General features: G+C 39.9%; 1 protein-coding gene across 4 annotated transcripts in view; it reads left to right on the top strand.

Annotated features, from left to right (window-relative positions):
• LOC146507199 (endophilin-B2-like) overlaps nucleotides 1-11540 on the top strand; it is a 30035-nt gene extending 18495 nt beyond the window's left edge. For all 4 annotated transcript variants that reach the window (XM_085179265.1, XM_085179268.1, XM_085179267.1 and 1 more), the window contains 4 exons: nucleotides 39-128; nucleotides 5512-5612; nucleotides 6586-6787; nucleotides 9868-11540. In XM_085179265.1, coding sequence (XP_085035391.1) covers nucleotides 39-128; nucleotides 5512-5612; nucleotides 6586-6787; nucleotides 9868-9975 — 501 coding nt within the window. In that variant the 3' untranslated portion in view covers nucleotides 9976-11540. The remainder of the gene's footprint in view (nucleotides 1-38; nucleotides 129-5511; nucleotides 5613-6585; nucleotides 6788-9867) is intronic.
• Nucleotides 11541-21262: the final 9722 nt, after the last annotated feature.

Raw genomic sequence — 21262 nt, 5'->3', positions numbered from 1 at the left:
GAATAATCACTGTATAACTATTTTTTTTATTATTTCAGGCTGAACATGAGCTCCGAATAGCCCAAACAGAGTTTGATCGCCAAGCAGAGGTCACACGATTGCTTTTGGAGGGCATCAGTAGTACGCATGTATGTGAGTCACACCCACAACCTCGACTTCTATCAGCTCCAGCCACACACAACCTTGACATTGAACTTTCAAAAGAAAAAGTAACTTTGGGTAACCATAGATGGCAATAGTCAAACACTTCACTGAGCTCTTCTCTGTAAACATTAAATATTAATTACAAAGTAAATACAGTACAGTTTTTTATCTCTCACCAAAGATTAGAAAATATCTTTGCTCAGACTACATATAGATATATAGTACACACACTACCAGTCAAAAGTTTGGACACACCATCTCAATTAATGGTTTTTCAATTTTAGATTTTAGATTCTTCCAAATAGCCACCCTTTGCCTTGATTGCTGCTTTGCAAACTCTTGACATTGTCTCAATGAGCTTCATAAGGTAGTCATCTGAAATGGTTTTCCAAAGGTTCCCAGACATGCTGAGCACTTGTTGGCCCTTCACCCTGCCTTCACTCTGCGGTCTATCTCATAACAAACCATCTTGACTGGGTTTAGGTCAGGTGACTGTGGAGGCCATCTGGTGCAGCACTCCATCACTCTCCTTCTTGGTCAGATAGCCCTTACACAGCCTGGAGGTGTGTTTGGGGTCATTGTGCTGTTGAAAAATAAATGATGATCTAACGAACAGGATGGGGTGGCTCTCATCCTCTCAGTCCGGCAGGAAGTGCAGCGGAGGCGCCACCCAGAGGGGAGCCATTGAAATATGGGGTGAAGAATATGAGAGGGGTCATTGATGATTTTGGCTCCCTGTCTTAACGGCCTGTTGGCTGAAAACCTGTGCAAGAGTTCTGACTTGCAGGCCAATGATTTTAGAGCACACTGATGCAGTGTGCTGCGGTCTGTTCCTGTTCTGACAGCTGAGGGAGTGGAACCAGCAGGTAATGGAGAAGGTCATGATGCTTTGCAGGAAGGCGTAGTAAAACATCATCATGATGGGTGTGCTGACTCCAAAGGAGTTGAGTTTCCTAAGGAGGTATAACTGTTGGTGGCACCTCCTGAGAATTTCCTCTGTGTTGGCAGAGAATTTCAGGAGGTTGTCAAAGATGGTTCCCAGGTATTTGTACTCCTCAACTTCCTCCACTGGCTTCCCATGGATGGTGTTGGTGACTGAAGCAGCCAGATCCCTCTGACTACTGGAGAAGGTCACCACCATCTCTTTGGTTTTGCTCACGTTCAGTTCAAGTTTGGAGCTGTCACACCACTCTAAAAACTCCTGAAGAGCGGGCCCATGGTGTTGTGAGGGGCCGGATGGGGTGGCACGTCGCTGCAGGATGCTGTGGTAGCCATGCTGGTTCAGTGTACCTTCAGTTTTGAATCAGTTGATCATCATTTAGCCTGGAGAAATAGTTTGTTGCTTTATAAGAAAGCCCTCCGCAAAGCCAGAACAGCTTACTACTCATCACTGATTGAAGAAAATAAGAACAACCCCAGGTTTCTCTTCAGCACTGTAGCCAGGCTGACAAAAAGTCAGAGCTCTTTTGAGCCAACCATCCCTTTAACGTTAACTAGTGATGACTTCATGAACTTCTTCACAAATAAAATTTTTATCATTAGAGAAAAAATTACCAATAATCATCCCACAGATGTAATATTATCTACAGCTACTCTTAGTTCCATTGATGTTAAGTTAGACTCTTTTTTTCCAATCGATCTTTCTGAGTTAACTTCAATAATTACTTCCTCCAAACCATCAACGTGTCTTTTAGACCCCATTCCTACAAAACTGCTCAAAGAAGTCCTGCCATTGGTTAATTCTTCGATCTTATATATGATCAACCTATCTCTAATAATCGGCTATGTACCACAGGCCTTCAAGGTGGCTGCAGTTAAACCTTTACTCAAAAAGCCATCTCTAGACCCAGCAGTCTTAGCTAATTATAGGCCAATCTCCAACCTTCCTTTCATATCAAAAATCCTTGAAAGAGTAGTTGTCAAACAGCTAACAGATCATCTGCAGAGGAATGGTTTATTTGAAGAGTTTCAGTCAGGTTTCAGAGTTCATCACAGCACAGAAACAGCTTTATTGAAGGTTACAAATGATCTTCTTATGGCCTCTGACAGTGGACTCATCTCTGTGCTTGTCCTTCTTGACCTTAGTGCAGCATTCGATACTGTTGACCATAATATCCTATTAGAGCGATTAGAACATGCTGTAGGTATTACAGGTATTGCACTGCAGTGGTTTGTATCATATCTATCTAATAGACTCCAATTTGTGCATGTAAATGGAGAGTCCTCTTCACACACTGAGGTTAATTATGGAGTTCCACAGGGTTCGGTGCTAGGACCAATTCTGTTTACATTATACATGCTTCCCCTAGGCAGCATCATTAGAAGACATAGCATACATTTTCACTGCTATGCAGATGACACCCAGCTCTATCTGTCCATGAAGCCAGATAACACACACCAATTAGTTAAACTGCAGGAATGTCTTAAAGACATAAAGACTTGGATGGCCACTAACTTTCTGCTTCTTAACTCAGATAAAACTGAGGTCATTGTACTCGGCGCTGAAAAGCTTAGAAATATGGTATCTAACCAGATTCTTACTCTGGATGGCATTACCTTGGCCTCCAGTAACACTGTGAGGAACCTTGGAGTCATTTTTGACCAGGATATGTCCTTCAACGCACATATTAAACAAATATGTAAGACTGCGTTCTTCCATTTGCGCAACATCTCTAAAATTAGAAATATCCTGTCTCAGAGTGACGCTGAAAAACTAGTTCATGCATTTATTACTTCCAGGCTAGACTACTGCAATTCATTATTATCAGGATGTCCAAAAAACTCACTGAAAAGCCTTCAGTTAATCCAAAATGCTGCAGCAAGAGTACTGACAGGGACTAGAAGGAGAGAGCATATTTCTCCTGTTTTGGCTTCCCTTCATTGGCTTCCTGTTAAATCCAGAATTGAATTCAAAATCCTGCTCCTCACATACAAGGTCTTAAATAATCAGGCCCCATCTTATCTTAATGACCTTGTAGTACCATATCACCCTATTAGAGCACTTCGCTCTCGCTCTGCAGGCCTACTTGTTGTTCCTAGAGTATTTAAAAGTAGAATGGGAGGGAGAGCCTTCAGTTTTCAGGCCCCTCTTCTGTGGAACCAGCTTCCAGTTTGGATTCAGGAGACAGACACTATCTCTACTTTTAAGATTAGGCTTAAAACCTTCCTTTTTGCTAAAGCATATAGTTAGGGCTGGACCAGGTGACCCTGAATCCTCCCTTAGTTATGCTGCAATAGATGTAGGCTGCCGGGGGATTCCCATGATGCATTGAGTTTTTCCTTTCCAGTCACCTTTCTCACTCACTATGTATTAACTGACCTCTCTGTATTGAATCGTATCTGTTATTAATCTCTGTCTCTCTTCCACAGCATGTCTTTATCCTGTCTTCCTTCTCTCACCCCAACCGGTCGCAGCAGATGGCCGCCCCTCCCTGAGCCTGGTTCTGCCGGAGGTTTCTTCCTGTTAAAAGGGAGTTTTTCCTTTCCACTGTCGCCAAAGTGCTTGCTCATAGGGGGTCATATGATTGTTGGGCTTTTCTCTGTATCTATGAAGCGCCTTGAGGCGACATTTGTTGTGATTTGGCGCTATATAAATAAAATTGAATTGAATTGAATTGAATAAATCCCCAATACTGTCACCAGCAAAGCACCCCCACACCATCACACCTCCTCCTTCATGCTTCACGGTGGGAACCATGCTTGTGGAGTCCATCAGTTCACTTTTTCTGCGTCGCACAACAACACAGCGGGTGGAACCAAAATCTTAAATTTAGACTCATCAGACCAAAGCACAGATTTCCACTGGTCTGTTGTCCATTCCTTGTGTTTCTTGGCTCAAACAAATCTCTTCTGTTTGTTGCTTTTCCTTAGTAGTGGTTTCTTAGCAGCTATTTGACCATAAAGGCTGATTCACACAGTCTCCTTTGAACAGTTGATGTAGAGATGTGTCTGCTTCTGGAACTCTGTGTGGCATTTATCTATTCTCTAATCTGAGGTGCTGTTAACTTGCGAATTCTGAGGCTGGATGAATTTAGACTCAGCAGCAGAGATGACTGTTGGTCATCCTTTCCTGGGGCGTTCCTCATGTGAACCAGTTTCATCGTAGCACTTGATGGTTTTTGTAACTGTACTTGGAGACACATCCAAAGTTTTAGCAATTTTCCAGACTGACTGACCTTCAGTTCTTAAAGTAATGATGGACTGTCGTTTCCCTTTACTTAGCTGATTGGTTCATGCCATAATATCAGAATCAGAAAGACTTTATTTATCCCCAAGGGACAATTAAGATACAACAGAGCAGCATGACGCTGAAGATAAGGACAGGCAATAAAAATTGACATAATAAATACACAGTATATACAGTATATACACATGTATAAAATTACACAGTTTTAAAATTAAAGTCACTGAATAGGTATATAAATGACTGTAAGTGACTAAAAGTGAATAAAGTGTCAGCAGCATAAAAGAGTGTAGAGTGTTTCTGGAAATGGTCTTATCAGCTGGAGTGGCTTTGGGGACAAAGGTGGCTCTCATCCTCTCAGTCCTGCACGAAATTCCACGGAGGCGCTGCCCAGAGGGGAGCCATTGAAATGTGGGGTGAAGAATGTGAGAGGGGTCATTGATGATAGGGGCAATCGTGGCTCAAGAGTTGGCAGTTCATCCTGTAATCGGAAGTTCGAGCCCCGGCTCCGACAGTCTCGGTCGTTGTGTCCTTGGGCAACCAAGTTTGGAGCTGTCACACCACTCTACAAACTCCTGAAGAGCGGGACCGTGGTGTTGTGAGGGGCCTGATAGCACTGACAGGAGAACTGTATCGTCAGCATATTTCATCAGGTGACAGTTGGGCTGTTTGGATCTGCAGTCATCGGTGTAGAGGATGAAGAGCAGGGGGAGAGCACACAGCCCTAGGAGGAGCCAGTGGAGGTGGAATGGAGACCGGAAAGAGAGTTGCTGACCCAAACTTTCTGAGAACTTTCTGAATTTGAATTCTAACAGTTGTCAAATATGGCTGTACCAACCTGATTTCTGCACAACATAAACTGATGGTCCAAACCCCAATAAGAAAGCAAGAAATTCCACAACTGAACTCTGACAAGGCACAAATGTGAAGTGAAAACCATTTCTACTCATAACTGATTAAAAACTGATAACAATATAGTTCTTAAAATATGAAGCTTATTGAGAGAAGGCCAAGGGTTTGAAGCACTGTCACCAAAGAGAAGGGTGGCTCAGGAACCATAGAAAGATAGATAATTGTATATTAAATATTGTTTTCACACATTGTGGTAGAGGTTTTATCAGTGTAAAAAAATCCAATCACATTGTTGTGGTCCTTTAAGAATGACTGCTGATTCTTATTTTCAGGTGAATCATTTGCGCTGCCTGCATGAATTTGTGGAGGCCCAAGCAGCTTATTACAAGCAGTGTCACCTCCAAATGCAGGAGCTACAGAAAGAGCTGGGAAGGTGAGAGTAAAATGGGGGGGGTGATGTGGGTGGATGGTTTGATTCATTCAGCTTCGTGCTTGGTGAGAATTGATAGCCTGTATCCTTTATACCCCAAGCCTGAAGTTGTAATGCCAAACACTTCGGTTAACACAATGACATAACGATCTACTCATAACTGATTAAAAACAGATAACAATATAGTTCTTAAAATATATAAACTAATAACTAATATAATTACACTGTTGCAGTTTCTACGACCCATGTCCAACATAGGACAACTAGGCAACTGGTATAACCCTTATCAAGCCTTATCACGCTTTTTCCCGTGGCATTGGAGAAGCACTTTTTATTTAACTTCACTAGTATACTAAGAACCTTTATCCTGCTGCTCTTCACCTAACCACCGGACTGCAGCAGCTCTTTATCTTGTCATTCTTCCCTACAATATTCTGTGTTACTCAAAATGGTAAAGATTGGCATCCTCTATATAACATTTTATGATCCACATTTTATGATTTACAACAATGGATAAAGTAAAATTAAGAATAAAAAGTCTAAATACAATCATAGAATGGCATCATTAATCATATTTTTTTTCACCTTTCACCCTTTTGTTGCTTTGTGTTCATGTTGGACGACTCTTTGCAAGACCACGATGATTTCTCTTGGAGTAGTTTCTGCATTCCATTGTGCATTTCTATTTTGGCTGAAAATCTACAAAAAGCTACTTATTTGGCACTACTGAGTACCAAAAGCCATAATTAAAAAATATTATACATTTTTCAACATGCATACAAATATTGTATTTTTTTTTCACTTTGCAGCATATAATACATTGTATGCATTGCTTCAAGTTATAGCAGTGTAGATGCAGAAAAAGCTGATTATTTAGTTTTTTATACAAAGTTTTGCCCATTTTGTATTATTTTAGTTTATTAGTGTTCTACATGTTCTGGATATTCAGACCATCACATCTACCTCTCCCCCCCAGGCTTCCTAATGCTTTCGCACTGAACTCCACAAACGCCATTGCTACTCCCAGTATGGTGACAGAAGGCAGCAGCAGCCCAGTGGAAACTGACACCCTTAAGATCGAAGAAGTTCAAGCACCAGCTACAGGAACCCGCAAAGCCAGAGTCCTTTATGATTACGATGCAGCTGATTCCAGTGAGCTCTCCCTTCTGGCTGACGAGGTAAGGTTTCATCATCAGCCTGGAACTAGGCAGCCAGTAAATGGCTGTTGGTCTCTGGCCAGAAATCTCTCCAGGGCTTGGTCTAAACAATAGGCTCAGTCATGTGGCATTTGCTGGTTGTAATTATGTAATGTACTTACACTTTCCCGGATCTTTAATCTTTTGTTTGTGTGTATTTTCTTTTCTGATGATGGAAACAAGTACAACAATCTTGCTGTTCACATGCAGAGACGTATACAAATGTACACCCGTTAAAAGTATAAAGATTAAAAAGAAAATCAGCATTCCACTGTAACATTAGTCATGGACATGCCCTATGTGTAAAAGTAATTCCCACCACTCTCCCACGATGCTTTTTTTTTGGAAAGCTGAGTTCAGTGTCACTAGACACAATCAGGCCTGATTACTGCTGGACCTTAAGAGTCAAGTAATCTGTTACATGGAACCTGTGTGACAGTGTGAAGTTACAAAACCCTAAGGCTCTTGGACTCCAACAAACCACAGTGCGAGCCATCACTCACAACTGAAGAAACCTTGAATATTCCTGAGAGTGACTGGCCTACCAAAATTACTCCAATGTGGCAAAAGCTGTGCAGTCCACATAGAGTGTACTAATGAGTACAGGTAACTGGAAAAACAGGCAGCTGATACAGCCTAAGCAGTTGTATGTAATAAAATAAATTAAAGTAAAAAATAAATTGTGGGGTCTTTTATAGCCAACAACAGAAATATTCATGATTTATAGAACTTTGCATCACAACCTCTGTTGTCCGCTGATGAAAAGCTTTTCTCATAATTGTTTGAAAATGAAATTTAAAGGATGGGAAACATGTATTGGACCTTAATAAGGTACAGCTTATCAGTGATGTTAAGTGATCCATGTAAAAAAAAACATATTTTAGGTTCCTGTTTTCATTTTGATTTCTAAAACAGATAAAATATGTTCGCAGATATTGTGTTTCAAATGTAGTTCCAAGCTTCATGCAAATTAAAAAGGAGCTAGTGACAAAATCAACAAGAGATGACTTTGATCAACATTGGATAGTTTTTAGATTAATTGTAAACAAATTAGGAGTTCAGTTAAAGATTCAGAAAATTTAAACTGAACTCCTGGCATGATGTTGCTATGCTTTTATCCAGATACACTTTGTTCTTTGGAAAGACTGTGCATGACCTTTTTAGTAAACGTTTGCTGAGTTACTAGCATATTTTCATTTCTCAATATCATCATGTCATTCACAGATGATTTAAAAAATAATGCAATCAAATGTCTATCTGAGAAAGTATCCATGTATTCATTCCAACTCTGCAGTGTCAGCAGACACGTAGATACACACAGCATTTAGATTTCAGTCATAACTCTGAGTCAGACAGAGCTGCGCTTTTTAATCACACTCACATATTGAAAGTTTGATCATCTAAAAAAACTGAAACAATTTATGAACACCACAAAGGGGTTTGAGAAATCTCGCCCTGCCGTGGTTTGTATGTCAGCTGTGTCCAGTGTCTCTTTTATATGCTGAATTTAAAACACTTCCTCAAATGATACGCTTGTGCGTCATCAGTTGGTTTCTCCAGTAAGGTTCCTTTTTTCCTCTTCCCTCCTGCTTCTTTCCCCTTGATAAATTTTAGGAACTGAGTCATTCATTATATTGTGAGCAGATCTGGATGACCTGTGTAACAGGAATCAGAATCAGGAAGACTTTATTTATCCCCAAGGGGCAATTAACATACAACAGAGCAGCATGATGTTGAAGCTAAGGACAGGGCATAAACAGGCAATAAGAGATAGTAAATACACAGAGTATACAGTATATACACAAATTACACAAATATACACAAATGACACAGTTTTGAAATTAAAGTGGCTGAAAGGTGAATAAATAACTGTAAGTGAGGTGTCGGCAGTATAAAAAGAGTGTGGTTTATGTTTATGGGTTTGGGAAATGGTCTTATTGGCTGAAGTTGAAAAGCAGGGTGGCTTTGGGGACAAAGGTGACAAAAGAGACAAAGTAGACAAATTAGAAAAGCTTAACATACCCTGGGTTTGAGTGTCGGAGTAATTATATGAAAGAAACGAAGCCAGGAGAGCATCATGAGTAACTCTGCCTTTGTCCTCACCGGTGGGCAATTAGGAGTTAAGCCCCCTGTGAATAACAAGGGAACTGAAATGGTATGACTTTTGTTCAATTCAGTTCAATTAAATTTTATTCATATAGAGCCAATAATAATAACCGCCACCGCAAGGCGCTTTATATATGAACAAGCATTTGGTGACCGTGGGAAGGAAAAACTCCCTTTGAACAGGAAGAAGCCTCTGGCAGAACCAGGCTCAGAGAGTAGCAGCCAGCTGCCACATCCAGTTGGTGGTGGGGGGTGAGCAGAGTGTCATTGTCCCTGGATCTGGGACCCAGGATTTTGAGTTTTAGGGAAGTTTTTTTAGTTTCGCTCATCACTTTATGGCTCTATATTCTTTGTTGTTGGTGTTTAGCTTTCTGTTATTTCTCAAGGTAGGCTTGATACCACATTTCCTGCCTTTAGTTCTGAGGTTGTCTTTCAACAATCTTTATGTTTATTCTGTGTTTATGTAGGTTTATGGTCCCCTTTTGGTTTTAAGATGGAATTTATATTCAAGTGCAATAGCCTTCTGTTTATGATGTTGTGTTTTATATTCCAGATGAACTCCGAGTCCACAATCATGTGTTGTAGATTGATGGAACGGTCCTTCTTATTGACTCTTGCTAGACTAGGAGAAGCCTCTTCATTACTTGCAGATCTAAACAGTGAAGTTAGGGTTCACCTGAAACACCTGAGCACGAATAAGATCCTGGAAAGCAGCTAAATCATTTCGAGGATTGAAATACAAGCATGTGTGAGAAACATTGCTACCCAGTTACATGTGTAGAGTTACAGAAGAATGTAATCCCTGTATGATGACACCATTTACCCCAGTGTTTTCCTGTTTTCTGTTGAATAAAATATAGATAATATGATTAATATACAATACTATAAAATGCTGATTATTTACATTTGCCTCTGTTTTGCACATTTTGAATGCTTGCCTTCTTTCTGCATTACAGCTCATCACAGTTTACACAGTGCCTGGAATGGACTCTGACTGGCTGATTGGAGAGAAAGGAAACCATAAAGGAAAAGTGCCGGTCACATACCTGGAGCTTCTCAGTTAGACAGCGCACACACGTATGCATGTGCATGTGTGTGATTGGACACATAGTGAAGCCACAAAGAATTTCTCATTCTTACACTAACCTCTAATCCTCAATAACACTTCTCCCAAATACACAAAATGCTTCTCAGACAGCAGTGAAAATAGAAACACTCGTATAGTGACTCAAGGAAAATCCTCATTGGGGATGGTTAACATTCCTTTCAGTTTTCTGTTTGTGATGTTTTTGTGTTATGTGCATCCCAAAGTTTCAAGCAGGCGTCCCCATGCTTGAATGAAATTATATTGGTGCGTTTGATGTCTTTGCTATATTTTAAAACTGCTTTCTTTGCTAAACTCTGATGAAGAATTGAATTGTAAAAGTCTAAATTATTCTCTCACAGAGATTAGAAGTGTAAGCTTTCACTGAACTGGGTCTAAACGACGAAATTAATCAGTTTTTCTTCAAAAGGCAGCGGGGCATGTGAAACAATTTCCTGTTCTTAATTCTTTGGGTTAAAGTGGTGATATTAGGCGACTAAAGAAGAAGTGAAAACAAACGGGACTTCTTTATGTTGTATTATTTTCCAGTCCCACTTCATATGTGAGGAGCAGGGAAACCATTGAGGCCACTTTTGGTTTGTTTGAAAGATGTGACAGTTTCCTTCTTTTACTGCAAATGTGTTTGCCCCTTTCCTTTTTTTCCTCACAGTGACTCTTGTGATTACGTTAACTTATTGGTGATGAAACTGTCATATATGATGATTTACCATAGTTTACAGTTTACACTGTAGAATTGTAAACCACGGAAACTGTTTGTGAGGATTGTTTGGGGGAAAATATTTGCCTTAACTGCTAGCTGAAGCGAATGCAATACCTATGTTATTTAAAGCAAGAATAGTCATTTGGACTTATTCTTTTTTTGTTTTTTGCTTCTCACATTTTTCCACACCAATGCAGCTGCTCCTACGAACAATATGAACACTCTACACCTCTTTTCTAACTGCCTTAAGAGGACGGGTGGGGACTGCTGACAATGTGCCCTTCAAATATTGTACAAATGTCCTCTGATTTAAAGTTCACCACAGCCAGCATGCAACACTGACACTCCCCTGCAATTACACAACTGCCTGTGTGCTTTGGCCGTGAATGTTGTTTTTTATTTAGTTTTTTTGTATTTCCAGTATTTGTCATTAAATTAAAGGATTTTCAGTCTTAGTGCTGCATGTGCTACAGTCGGTAGCCCGTCCTGCTGGATACTTATGTGTGTGTACATGAATGTAGACAAGTCTGTTTGTGTGTGATCTAAATCTATTGTGCTCCCTTATGTCCTGCATGTGTACATGCATGCACTGCCTTTATTTATTTATTTAATTTTTAACACAGCCGGCTGATACGTTCACGTGAAACAAGCGTATGTTACCTGCAGGTCGCGTCACATGATAAGAATTCCTGGTACTTGTGTGCGTTTTTGTCCTGCTCTCTTCTCTTCTGCTCATTTCACAAATTTGAAGTAACTTTCTGTTATCTGTCTGTTCCTTGCTGAATGAATGAAATGTGTCCATTAATAAAACTGATTGATTTGAATTCCTCGTTTTCAGTTATTTTTCAGTTTGACTCATAAGAACCCCAACTACACTTTTTGGGTTTTTTGTTTTTGTTTGTTTGTTTTTTAAATTTTGCCTCTGATTTAAAATGTACAATCGCCAAAGTTGTGACGTGAAGTGCAGATTTTCACCTTTAATTCAAGGTATGTAACGGTCACGGTGCCTGGGTCATTGACCCTGAGTTAAGCATTTTGGGCTTTTCAAGTTCTCTTTATTAGTTATTGTCGGTCTGTTTCTTAGTTGGCATTGTGTTTTTCTGCGTTGTGCTTTTTTTCAGTTACTGTCATGCTTATGATATTCCTTCTTTCAGTTTACCTTGCCTTACTAGTGTTCCCTGTGTATTGTCTCCATCTATAATGTCCCCGTTTAGTTATTTCCTCTTTCATTTTTGTAACCTTCGTCTTGTGCGTTTAGAGTTTTTCACTTTCCCTGGTCTCGTTTCCCCATGTAGTTCTAGCTGTGTTCCTTTGCATTTCACATCTCACTAATAACCTTACATCATCCCGTCAACCTTACAAGCCTGCTGCCTGTTCCCTGCCTACATGCATCCTAGCCATTAAGTTTATTTGTAGTTTCTTAGCTCCCAGTCTGAGGAGCTTGGAAAGAAAAGCATCTGGACTTCTTTAAGTTGCTTGAAGATGTTTCACCTCTCATCTGAGAAGCTTTTTCAGTAGTAGAAAGTTTCAGATTTTAAGCCCTATGGGGGTGTCCCACCAAGAAGGTCATGGACCCCCTAATGATCCTCTACCTAATCACATGAGCCAAGGTTTGAAAATAAGTGTGGGTCACAATCAGCCAAGGTTTCAGGTGAAGGGTTACTTTGGGGCAGATTGGTGGAGTAGGTAGAGGATCAATAGGGGGTCCATGACTCTCTTGGGGGACACCCCCATAGGGCTTGCTTAAAATATGGGTCGCTTTCAATAAAGAGCTGTTTCCATTTAATCCCTGCCTGCCTATGAGCCTGCACCTGAGATCTTCACTCTACAAACTTTACAACATTGCCAAAAGTATTGTATTAACTGTTTGGGGATTACAACAATTTTTGTACTTTTTCAGGGTCTCAAAAGCAGAGAATATGAGTAGATGTTATGAAGATGTTTGTATTAACCAGGGAACAAAGTATGCAATCATACAGTGTCTGTTCTTCCAGGCCTTTGGAAGTTGGTGAGCTGGGCAGTGCATTCCTTTCCTTCGATTTCATCTTGAATGATCAAATGATAAGCTATCAAATGCTTGAAAATCACTCCAGATCTTGTATTTCCTTAATTTGTTGTGGAATAGTAGACCCCACCTAGTTATGAACTGGGTATCAGTCAATTAGCTAGTTATGTTTGAGTCTCTAGAAAGGCACTCTGCAAATAGTTTTGGCAAAGTGATGCAAGGAATGCTCAGACCTTTACATTGGAGAGACCAAATAGCCACTTTATAAACGCATGGCACAACACAGAAGAGCCACCTCGACAGGACGAGACTCAGCAGTCCATCTGCATCTAAAGGAAAAAGGTCACTCCTTCGAGGATGCCAATGTTCACATTTTGGACAGAGAAGACAGATGGTTTGAAAGAGGAGTGAAAGAAGCCATCTATGTCCACTGTGAATGACCATCTTTGAACAGAGGCGGTGGTTTACGACACCAACTGTCTGCCATCCCATCCAGTCATGAGATCCCTTTCCAGATGCCTTAACGCCTACTCACATCCTGGACCATTTGACCTCAGGAAATCACATGATAGGGTGGGGCTAGATTTCACAATGAGTTCAATTCAGTTTTATTTATATAGCGCCAAATCACAACAACAGTCGCCTCAAGGCGGTTTATATTGTAAGATTGACCCTACAATAATACAGACAGAGAAAAACCCAACAGTCAAATGACCCCCTATGAGCAAGCACTTTAATTCAATTCAATTCAATTCAATTTTATTTATATAGCGCCAAATCACAACAAAAGTCGCCTCAAGGCGACTTTAGCGACAGTGGGAAGGAAAAACTCCCTTTTAACAGGAAGAAACCTCTGAGAACCAGGCTTAGTGAGTGCAGCCATCTATCATCACCAGTTGAGTGTGAGGGGAGGAAGACCCGAACGCAGATTTTAAGCAAGCCCTATGGGAGTGTCCCCCAAGAGGGTCATGGACCCCCTATTGATCCTCCAACTAATCCACTAATCTGCCCCAAAGTAACCTTTCACTCGAAACCTTGGCTGATTGTGACCGTAGAACTGAAAAAGCTTCTCAGATGAGAGGTGAAATGTCTTCAAGCAACTTAAAGAAGTCTAGATCCTTTGCTTTCCAAGCTCCTTAGATGTGTGAAAGAATTGTTCCTCCTAAATGTGGGTGTTGTACTGTAATAAGATGCTGTCAATGCAAAAAGTTTGTTTATGAAATGTATTCCTTCCTAGACATCGTCCTATCAACTATAGGTGGAAGTAGTTTGGAACAACCACAGTGTTCCTGAGTCAGGTCTCTTCTGACTCAGGCATTTGGAACCAAAAGCTCAAATTGATATTTTCTAGACTTCTTAAAAAATTATTAATTATTTATTTTAACCAGGAAGATCCCATTGAGATTAAAAACCTCTTTTTCAGGGGAGACCTGGCCAAGATAGGCAGCAGCAAGTATGAGATAAGATAAACCTTTATTATTCCCACATGTGGGAAATTTGTTGTGTCACAGCAGAAAGTGGACAGTGCAAAGTTAAGCAGCAAAAATTAAGAAAAACAGTGGAATAGGATAAGATAAAAAGAATAAAATACAATATACAATGGAATAAAAATACTTTATGCAAAAGGATAAAATACTGCATTGTCAGAAAAAAAGTATCTCACAGTTTGACTGTATTGTGGAGTCCTACAACTCTTCAAAAATGGTTCTCTTATCTGCTTGGCTTGATAATAATCAAACTCACTGTGTAAATTTGGATCACTCTTCCAAGTTAAAATAAACACTTTAGATATTTTGCTCTCCTTTGTTGGTTCTCCTTTTTCTGCTCTTAAAATCTAATTATATTTTTGAGGGTGTTTAGCGAACATTATACAAAATTCTATTCTTTTGTGGTTCATGTAGACTTCGGATTGTACCAAGTTGGACAGACAATTGTATGTCTGTGAAAAGAGAGTCAGAACTCTGGTTTTCCCTATTCAATTCTAATCTGTTCTATTCTGCTCTGCTCTATCTATATAGCTCCAAATCACAACAACGCCTCAAGTTGCTTTATATTTTAAGGTATAGACCCTAAAATTATACAGAGGAAACGAAGAAAACCATGTCAATTAGATGACCCCCTTTGAGAAAGCACTTTGGCAACAGTAGTAGGGAAAATTCTCTTTTAACACGAAGGAACCTCCAGCAGAACCAGGCTGAGCAAGTGCAGCCATCTATCTTGACCAGCTGAGGGTGAGGGGAGGAAAACGGGACAAAAGGCGCACTGTAATTAGAAGACAATAAATTCATGGATCTACAATAACTTTATACCACAGTGGAGTGAATGTAGTTAAATCTTTAAATCTACATTTATGAGTAAAACATTAAAAGATTAGTGTTAGCAAGGCTTAACTAGCTTCTGGAAATATTTTAGGCTTGTATTACCATGCTCAAGCATTCTCCTGTTGTTTAATAATTTTTTGTGTTTTAGGTGTGTTTTTAAAACATTATTTGCCAATGTGTAATCAGTAGCAATCAGTACTTATTGATATATTTTGATGTGTCAGTTTGGCCAGCGGTAGCTTCAGACAAAGAAATATTTGGACTATATCTTACTAGCTCAGCAATCAATAATTCTACAGCTGTTTCACTTTCTGTTTTGTAACTTCACTTTAATCAATCAGAATTGTGATGTAGTGGTGTCCTTTTTACAAAGGTTAGTGATTTTGCGAGACAGATGAGGTCATACAGACAATGTATGACTTGTTTTTCATGAAAATATAAATGGGATTTACTCATTTTTCCACAGGATTCCATAGAGAACAACTTTTTCACAAGTAATTTCTTCACTTTCTTTTCTTTACAAAATGAACAACAGTTGGTAGTGCAATTCATGTGGCTTTGCTGGCTGTGGTGTGCTGTGCACCCATCTTTTCCTACTGTTTAATTACACTATAGTCATTTTATTTCACGATATGTCAGCACACACAAGAACCTTGGGGGGCAGGGCTACTGAGAGCTGTGTAAATGGTAAATGGTAAATGGACTGATTCTTATATAGCGCTTTTCTACTCTACCGGAGTACTCAAAGCGCTCTATACATTCACCCAATCACACCCATACTCACAAGCACTGACACTAAACCGAGTGCTTTTTTTCTAACTACATTCACACACATTCACACTCTGATGGATGCATTGGAGAGCAACTTGGGGTTAGTATCTTGCCCAAGGATACTTGGCATGCAGACTGGAGTAGCCAGGGTGTTCGAACCACCAACCTTCCGATCGGTAGGTGACCTGAGCTACAGCCAGGAGTGTGTTTCTCTCTCTCTCTCTCTCTGTGTGTGTGTGTGTGTGTGTGTGTGTGTGTGTGTGTGTGTGTGTGTGTGTGTGTGTGTGTACATGCACGCTTCCATGAAATTGCATCCATGACAATTTAACAAATCACAAATGGCATAGCTAATTTTGAACTCTCTAGCATTAGCCAATTTATAAGGGAGTAGGAGGGTTTAGTTCCCATTACCCTTTTAGCTTGCACTGCACTATGTTAAGATGAACTTCTCCCAACGAGATGACATACAGGCAGCTTGTGCAATCATGTCTATGCACAAGCCCTACTGGTGGTTTGCCCCCTATAAGAAAATGATAATAAACTCCTTTAATATGTCAAACACACATAATTTACAGCATTTGGCACCTACTCAAATTAACAGAAGTCTTCTAACAGACTTTTATAGGGAATACATACTCATCTAATTCTATAAAAATAAACAATCATAAAAAAAAATTGTAAGTGGATAACTGGTAGCTGTATCTGCTGCAGTTACATTTACATTTGCTGAAAAACCTGCACAAACAGCCTTACCCTTTCCAAACTGTCTGTTAGATCAAGTCCAGGCAATGTGTAAGTAGCAGGGAAAGTAACAAGAGACAGAAGACTCATCACTATATTATCCAATGAGGATTTCCAAAGAACATTTAACAGGTAATAGAAACTCAGGTACAGGTTTGGTGTCTACAGTGCCTTGAAAAAGTATTCATACCCCTTGAACTTTTACGTATTTTGTCACCTTACAACTGCAAACTTAAATGTTTTTATTGAGATTTTCTGTGATAGACCAACACAAAGTAGCACATAATTGTGAAGTGGTATGAAAATAATACATGGTTTTCAAAATCTTAAGCAAATAAAAATTTGAAAAGCAAGGCATGCGTTTGTATTCAGCCCCCCTGCTACCTTTTGCTGCAGTTACAGCTGCAAGTCTTTTGGGGTATGTTTCTACCAGATTTGCACATTTAGAGACTGAAATTGTTGCCCATTCCTCATTTAAAAAAAAAACAGATTGGATGGAGAGCGTCTGTGAAAAGCAATTTGTAAACCTTGCCACATATACCCAATGGGATTTAGGTCTGGACTTTGACTGGGCCATTCTAACACATGAATACTCTTTGATTTAAACCATTCCATTGCAGCTTTTGCTGTAGGTTTAGGATCATTTTCTTGCTGGAAGGTGAATCTCCTTCCCAGTCTCAAATCCTTTGTAGCCTCCAACAGGTTTTCTTCCAGGCCCGCCCTGTATTTGCCTCCATCCATCTTCCCATCAACTCTGACCAACTTCTCTGTCCCTGGTAAAGAAAAGCACCCCAAGAGCATGATGCTGCCACCACCACCACCAATTGCTTTGCATTTATGCCCAAAGGTTTAACTTTTGTGCCCATTTTTGCCATGTCCCCTACATGGCAAACATCAACCTTTACGTCGTTCTATACAAATGCTCGCATGTAAAAAACAAAAAACAGAAAACAAAACAAAAAAAAACATGTATTCTTTTCTTACCACTGTGTTGGTCTTTTAAGTTTGTGGTTGTAAGGTGACAAAATGTATAAAGGTTCAAGGGTACTGATACTTTTTCAAGGCACTAGGTTTTGTTAATGTAAACAGGGTATTCATCCTGTACTTAAGAATAACCCTGGAATGACTCATGTCAGGACACTTTGTTCTTCATAGGACACAATAAGTTATGAAAGACAAAGTGCTCATAAACAGACAGATTAATGGAAGATTGCATCATGGTGTAACCTTTCGGTCACATAAATGCCACAGATTTGGTGTAGGTGGCAGTGAAAGTAATAATAGAAATCAGAAGAGCCTCAGCATTACATCATCAAAGACGACCATGGCATGTTTTCAGAGTAGATAGAAACTCACAGACACATTTCAGGTTTTGTTTTTTTGCTTCTCTTCCAGTTTGACGTTTGATGAGATAAGCAGGCTGCTGAACCTGTATTTATGCTTTGTCAGGGCATTGTAAGGAATTTTTTAATCACCTAAATGTATTTCTTGCAATACAAGCTGCTGCAAATTAGGCCTTTATTGTTAAAATTGAACTTAACCATTACAAACGTGTTGTGGAAAGCAAAAATCTGAGAATGGATTTTGAGTTCAGGCTAACAATTTTAGAACATGTATGTGATGGCCAATTCAGCCTCAAAATCCCTTTGGTTTAAAACAAGAAAATAAGAGCACATTTTTCTTATTAACTTTCATTGAACTTAAGCTTCGTAAAGTATGTGTACTGTACACAGTGCGTGCCTTTGTGTGGATGCCTCAGCCCACACACAAAGGCACGCACTGTACATATTTGAAATTACACAGCCAGACTAACAAGATAAAATGTGCCAAGTGAAACCTATTCATCAGGCTCAGGAATAGGATTTTTTTTGTCTATGAAAAGGTGATCTTGCCCATACAATGGTAGGTCTTTTTTTTAGATGTGCCAGCTGGTTTATCCAAGTTAAATATTTACTGTTAAAGTAAAACTGGTACCGTGATGTGATTTCAACTCCAGAATGTTGTCAAGTGAGTTTCATTCTCTACATACTCCACTTTTATTTATTTATTCATGCAATTTATTTAAACAAAACAAAAATAATGATGAATAAAGCTATTCGCTATTAACTTTGAGGTATAAGGTGAGTAATAGTTTAAGAGGAGTAAAAGCAGTTCATTCCTGCTCGAGGAACAAACCCGTACGTAGTGACTAATGTTGTGATCTTGTCTTTGTTTTTCTGCTGACATTCGGGGGCTGGGCCCTCAACAGCCAGAAACTGATTTGATTTGACAAGTTGTTGCAGTGGACCACATCGTAGGTCTGCCAAAACTCACCTGAAAGTAAAATAATGGTTTAGTCCTTAACAGCTGAGAGTATTTAAGGCTGCCAGTGGTCATTAGACAGGAGAGTGATTTTTTTGTGCTATGAGAAGGCTCAGCAATCATACCAGTGATTGTCTGCCATGGCCAATTGTTGGCATAATCACTGATGGAGACGACAGGGAGTACAGAGAACTGACCCAAGGCTTTGTGGACTGGTGGTAACAGAACTTCCTCCTGATCAACACTAGAAAAACCAAGGAGCTGGACTTCTGCAGGCACAAACATCCTTCACTGCAACCACTGAACATCCAAGGTATGGACCTTGAGGCTGTGGATAGCTACAGGTACCTTGGTGTTAATCTAAACAATAAACTGGACTGCACTCCCAATCCAGATGGCTTCTACAGAAAAGGACAGAGCAGGCTGTACCTGCTGCAGAGGCTCAGGCCTTTTGGAGTGAAGGACCCACTCGGAAGACCTTGTATGACTCTGTGGTGGCCTCAGCCATCTTTTATGGTGTGGTCTGCTGGGGACAGGAAGAGACTGAACAGGCTGACCTAGAGGGCCACCTTTGTTCTAGGATGCCCTCTGGATCCAGTGGAGGTAGTGAGTGACAGGAGAAAGGTGTCATGGCTAAGCTGTCATCCTTGTTGGACATTTCCCACCATGCAGGAGACTCTGACAGCACTGAGCAGCTCCTTCAGTGGCAGGCCCACGATGTGGGCTGGAGAGATTTCGCAGGTCTTTCCTTCCAACTGCTGTCAGACTCTACAACATGGTCTCTGCAGATCACCACATACGTGCAGACAGACACACACACATCCAATAAACAATGGTAACCCACTTTCGCCCTATCTCCCTGATATGCAATATTATCTAGTGCAATTTTCCTAATATAACAAAGTATTTTATTCTATTTTGTATAATACTTTATTCTATTGTGTATGTGATGGACCGAGCAGTGAAGGAAACTTAGGCACAGGTTAAAGTCAAAAAAAAAGATTTTTTATTTAACCCAAAAAACATAATTGGTTAATGGCTCATGCAAAAAGAATCAAAATCTTGGGCCCATAAAATAGGTCAAAATAACAGAACTCTACTCAAAGTTGACAACACTACTGATAACTCAAACAAACTGACCTAACTTAACAAGACAAAGGGGAAACTTAAATAGTGGCTGATCAGCCCACAAAAACAGGAGAAGGGGTAAAACACACAAAACCTAACTAAACCTAACATAATGAACTCCAATTCCCCCCCATGGTCCCAAGTTATGGCATGAACCAATTTGTAGTCTTCCTTTAAAGCTCGCTCCGCCCCTTTTCCACCTCTTTGCTCCTTAATCAAGGGACTGGAACAGCTGCAACTAAGGTAACTCAGAAAACAAAAGATTAATCATACATAAACCTAAAAACTAAACCAAAACCAGTTATTTATTGTCCTGTAAATTAATTCCTATATTTAAAGAAAGACAAATGTGAATGGTAAATGGTAAATGGACTGGTTCTTATATAGCGCTTTTCTACTCTTTCTGAGCACTCAAAGCGCTGTACACAACTTGTACATTCACCCATTCACACCCATTCGCACAAGCACATTTTTCTAAGTGCTATCTACGTAACATTCACACACACATTCATACTCCGATGGATGCATCGGAGAGCAATTTGGGGTTAGTATCTTGCCCAAGGATATTTGGCATGCAGACTGGGGAAGCCAGGGATCGAACCACCAACCTTCCGATCAGTAGATGACCTGCTCTACCACCTGAGCTACAGCCACCCGTAAATGAATGCAATGTTACTTATAAGCCTCTACACTAACATGGTGGTATTACCATTGTGTGGCTGTAAGTGCAGCCATCACAGTGTATATAGTATTTTATTCTATCTTATCCTGTTCTATTGCTTTATTTTCTTAATTTTTTACTGCTCTTAACTTGTATTTTCTGCCATGACCAAAAACATTCCCACATGTGGGGCTAATAAAGGTTTACTTTATCTTATCTTATGTTATCTTATTGCCAGGGCAAATAAACACCTCTTGCTTCCACCATACTGTGTCTCAGTCTTCCTCACTGTAAATCGAGCTGCAAAAGGCTGCCTTGTCACAGTGCACATACACTAGATGGCCATTTGGTTTCACACACACATGAACTTGAGTAATAGCCCATTCTTAATCCGTAAAGTTTAATATGATGTCAAACCACCCTTTGCAACTATAACAGCTTTGACTCTTCTGTGAAGGCTATAAGGTTTAGGAATGTGTTTATGGAAAGTTTTGATGAGAAGAACTTTTCCTGGTTTTCAAAGATATATTAAAGACATATTTACCTCTAGTTCTAAAACTGTGCTAGGAAGTACATATATATAGATTGTACTGTAGAGAAGGAAACAGATTTTTATAG

The sequence above is a fragment of the Neolamprologus multifasciatus genome, chromosome 12 (assembly GCF_963576455.1).
Source record: "Neolamprologus multifasciatus chromosome 12, fNeoMul1.2, whole genome shotgun sequence".
NCBI lineage: Eukaryota > Metazoa > Chordata > Actinopteri > Cichliformes > Cichlidae > Neolamprologus > Neolamprologus multifasciatus.
Note: the sequence above shows the minus strand (reverse complement) of the source record. Positions and strands in the feature narration are given on the sequence as shown.